Raw genomic sequence first — 3618 nt, 5'->3', positions numbered from 1 at the left:
ATTCAAGGTATGTAGCACTCTTAGATACTCCTCCTGTGGTTAACTTTCTAAAAAGGTTCAAACTAAATGCAAAAATGAGGACCGTTAGTGAAAGAAAAAAGAAAAGAAAACGACCTGTTCGAACCTGGACTTTGTTGCTACCAATAGTGTTGTTGATTGTGTTTTCATATCGGGCAACATATCAGGTGCAAACCAGGGTGTTCGTGCAAACTCCGTGCAAACCAACTAACAAAAGTCGCAAAAAATTCTCAAAAAAATTATGTATATACTTCATAAACTACTGTACCACTGTATAAAATTTTAAGTTCAAATTCATCATATGTTAAGAGATAAAAAAGAGAAACTTCTGAGAGATAAATAAAAGAGAAAACTCTTAAAACTTTCTCTTTTTTGTATCTCTTAACATATGATGAATTTGAACTTGAAATTTTATACAGTGGTACAGTAGTCTATGAAGTATATACATAATTTTTTTAAGAATTTTTTATGACTTTTGTTAGTTGGTTTGCACGGGTTTGCACGGACGCCCTGGTTTGCACCTGATATGTTCCCTTCATATCGGATAGTGAAGTAAATGGTTGTAATTATCCAAGGCAAAGTGGGCCTGTAGTTTATTAGGACGAGTCAACATCCTACCTCAAGAACAAGATGAAACGTGTTAAACTCTCACTTTGTTGTCCAAATATCTCTCTTTAGCACAAGCCTACAGAGCCCTGAGATGAACCTTTCTTCCACGTAATTCCTAGGTGTAAAGGAGTCATTGTTCTTTATCTGACTATTATGCGCCATAAATTCCAAGGATTCATCACAGTCGCACACATGTAGAGCTATGCAGCCTGCACTAGATTAGCTCGGAAGAAACATACCCACCATGCCCAAACAACTCACTTGTTCTTCTCCTTCGAGTAGTTGTCAATGGCGGAAATAGTAGGATCTGCCGTGGCATGCGAGGCCGTGAGCAGAGTATCATCGTTTCTATCCGGCGACAAAACTAGCCACGAGAGCGTCGAGGACAAAGCCGAGAGACTAGAGATGGCAGTGCTGAAGATCCGGAGCGTCGTTGCCGTCTCGGACGATCTCCATATCTCCCACCTCCCATTGCTGCTCTGGAAGGCAAAGCTGAAGCGCATCGCCGAGGAAGGTGATGACCTACTACTACACATGCACAAGAAGAGACACTTAGAGTGCGGCCGTGTCAGCGACAATACAACAGGTAACTCAATTTCTCAGTACTTGATTCAAGCGGCCAAAAGATTTGTTCCCTTTTGCCGTAAAGAAGATGAACTGAGTGACAACACGCTGCGGAGATTCGAGAGGCTTGCTGATGGTACGGATAGCTTCTTCAGGTTGGTTCAGTCTGGCGGCCACCCAAAGAAGCCTGTGTTTTTGCCGTCGCTAACCCGGTCCTTGCTTGCCGGAGATTCAGTTGAGTTCTCCATCCAAAGAAAAAGTGGCAACGACCATATTATGCTTTGGCCGTGGCTGGATGCGAGCACTGAGAGTGGATTGGTGGCATGTCTCGGTGTGTCACGTGAAGATGAAGTTATGTGGCAAGAAGGCTTCAAGATGTGTGTTCTGTTCCGTCTATCAGAGGCATCAAACATATTGGCCACTGCTATGAGATGCTTGGAGCTCTTGCCGCCTCAATTTGATGCTGCATCCGTAGGCATCAGGGGACTGCTAACTGAAACAATAGGGCAAAGTGTTGATCGACTCAATCTTTCAGAGAGATCGGTATGGTGCTGTCGACGCATTCAGAGTTATCACCACCATGATTGTGAGTCATCCGCGGTTGAGAAGGACAGAGTTACTGGAATGTTATCACTGCCTCATCCAGTGCTTCGGCTTACCACATTTAGTTATGCCTTACCATCCATCGACACGAAGGAGAATGATATACAAGGAAGTTGCATGCCTTCTCTCTTCTTTTTTTCCCCCTCAATGATGCGTGTGTCTCTTATTTCTGACAAAATACTACTCCCTAGCTGGAATTACTTTAATTTGTCAGTCAAGCTTACGCCCACAGAGAAGTATGTGATTGAAAAAGTATTAATAACTTAATAATAGGGATGTGCATATAAATCTTTGGAAACGAATGCAATCAGAATCAGATTTACCAATTGAGGGCCTGTGCGGAATCGGCATATATGCCAGAAATGCGCAGAGATGTATTGCTCTTTTGCATTGCACTTTGGGCCCAATGTTTTGCTCTTTTTTCAGTTACAGATCTTCTCCATTCTGGAGCCGATTGACGACCAAATGTAAGAAACAATAGCATACAAAAATGACCTATGGTTACAAAAAAGAATTATGTTCGTATATGAAATGGAATTTGAGTGGAATTACAAATTGATTACTGAGGCAGAATGCAGAACATATCTTGGAAAACCTAAGTTCAACTAATAATATGGGTTTTGCTACGGTACTTCGAAGTGACTGTGGACCGTCGATTTAATGTCATATTACCTCCTAGGAAGTAATAGTTTTAATATTTATTTTACATATTTTTAAGTCAAAAAATAGGGAAAATATCTTACTAGATCTAACTACCATGCATGATTAGATGGGATCTAATGTTTCTTTGTTTTTCCTCCTCACGTGGCCGATCATTCTCGTGATCAGATATGTAACGTTTTTTCTCTGCTCTCATCACGTCTACATTGCCATCGTTACTAGCGTGGCAGGCTGGCAGGTCATTCTCATGACGACATGATCAGATATGTAATGTTTGTTTTTTTTTCCCTCTCATCGTTCCTCATGTCGTCGATCTGTTAAGAAAACGTGACATGCGGCGCATGATCTAATATAGGATCTTACAATAGTTTTTTCTCCTAATGTGACATGAGTGAGTTGTAGCATTTTTTTTCCCTTAACGTGACATGGTCATACCCAACCAAAAAAAGGCAAGCATCCCAGAGCCACATGTGCCCTTGCTGGTACTGGTACAATGGCTCGTATTTTTTTCTCAACCGATGAACACGTGCTCATGCATACCAAATGTACACAACCAATGTCTATATGAACACGTTCTGTATGCATAGTAGGATTGAGGGAAAAATTGTGGAAAAATCAAAACAAAATATGACCGGTCTTGGGGAGATAATGCCGCTGTGCGGCATGCATGCATGCATTGTATGGACCGGGGTTTGGGGAGAAGTAGTTAGTATCTTCTTTTTGTTTATTTTCTAATTAATTTTTCTCTTTACAATAATCAATGGCCCAGATTTGATTCATGTATTACCTCCAAGGAGGTAAAAGGTGTACCGTAGCAAGGCCCTGGTAATATAGATACGAGTTAGTTCAATTGTTGCAAATTCTGAATAACAAAAAATAGCACTAGCACAAAACATTTCAAGGGCTAGTATTGACACTTCATGTGTCACTGTAACTAAAATTCACAAACAGAATGATACTGCAACTGTTCAGAGGTGATGATGTGGACTGTTTGACCCTGCAACTGCAACGAACCGCACCCTCGAGCTGAAACCAGTTCAGAATGCCATTGTTCTTAATTCAGCAGATAATCAAGACGTTACACTTTGTAGACTGATGTAGCGTGAAGATTTCCAGCTACCTATAGTGTGTACCTGAGCGTTAAGGTCACACTTTAGAAGTAGC

General features: G+C 41.2%; 1 protein-coding gene across 1 annotated transcript; it reads left to right on the top strand.

Moving 5' to 3' along the window:
- The first annotated feature begins 660 nt into the window (after nt 1–660).
- On the top strand, nt 661–2416 carry LOC112884326. Its single transcript, XM_025949704.1, has one exon. It carries the CDS (start codon nt 916–918, stop codon nt 2059–2061), a length of 1146 nt encoding a protein of 381 aa, XP_025805489.1. The 5' UTR covers nt 661–915; the 3' UTR covers nt 2062–2416.
- The last annotated feature ends 1202 nt before the right edge of the window (nt 2417–3618 follow it).

The sequence above is a fragment of the Panicum hallii genome, chromosome 3 (assembly GCF_002211085.1).
Source record: "Panicum hallii strain FIL2 chromosome 3, PHallii_v3.1, whole genome shotgun sequence".
Taxonomy (NCBI): domain Eukaryota; kingdom Viridiplantae; phylum Streptophyta; class Magnoliopsida; order Poales; family Poaceae; genus Panicum; species Panicum hallii.
This window is presented reverse-complemented; position numbering and strand designations above follow the sequence as displayed.

What these genes read in the sequence shown, in the direction of transcription:
- LOC112884326 (XM_025949704.1), top strand. Translation starts at nt 916, where the DNA reads ATGGCGGAAATAGTAGGATCTGCCGTGGCATGCGAGGCCGTGAGCAGA.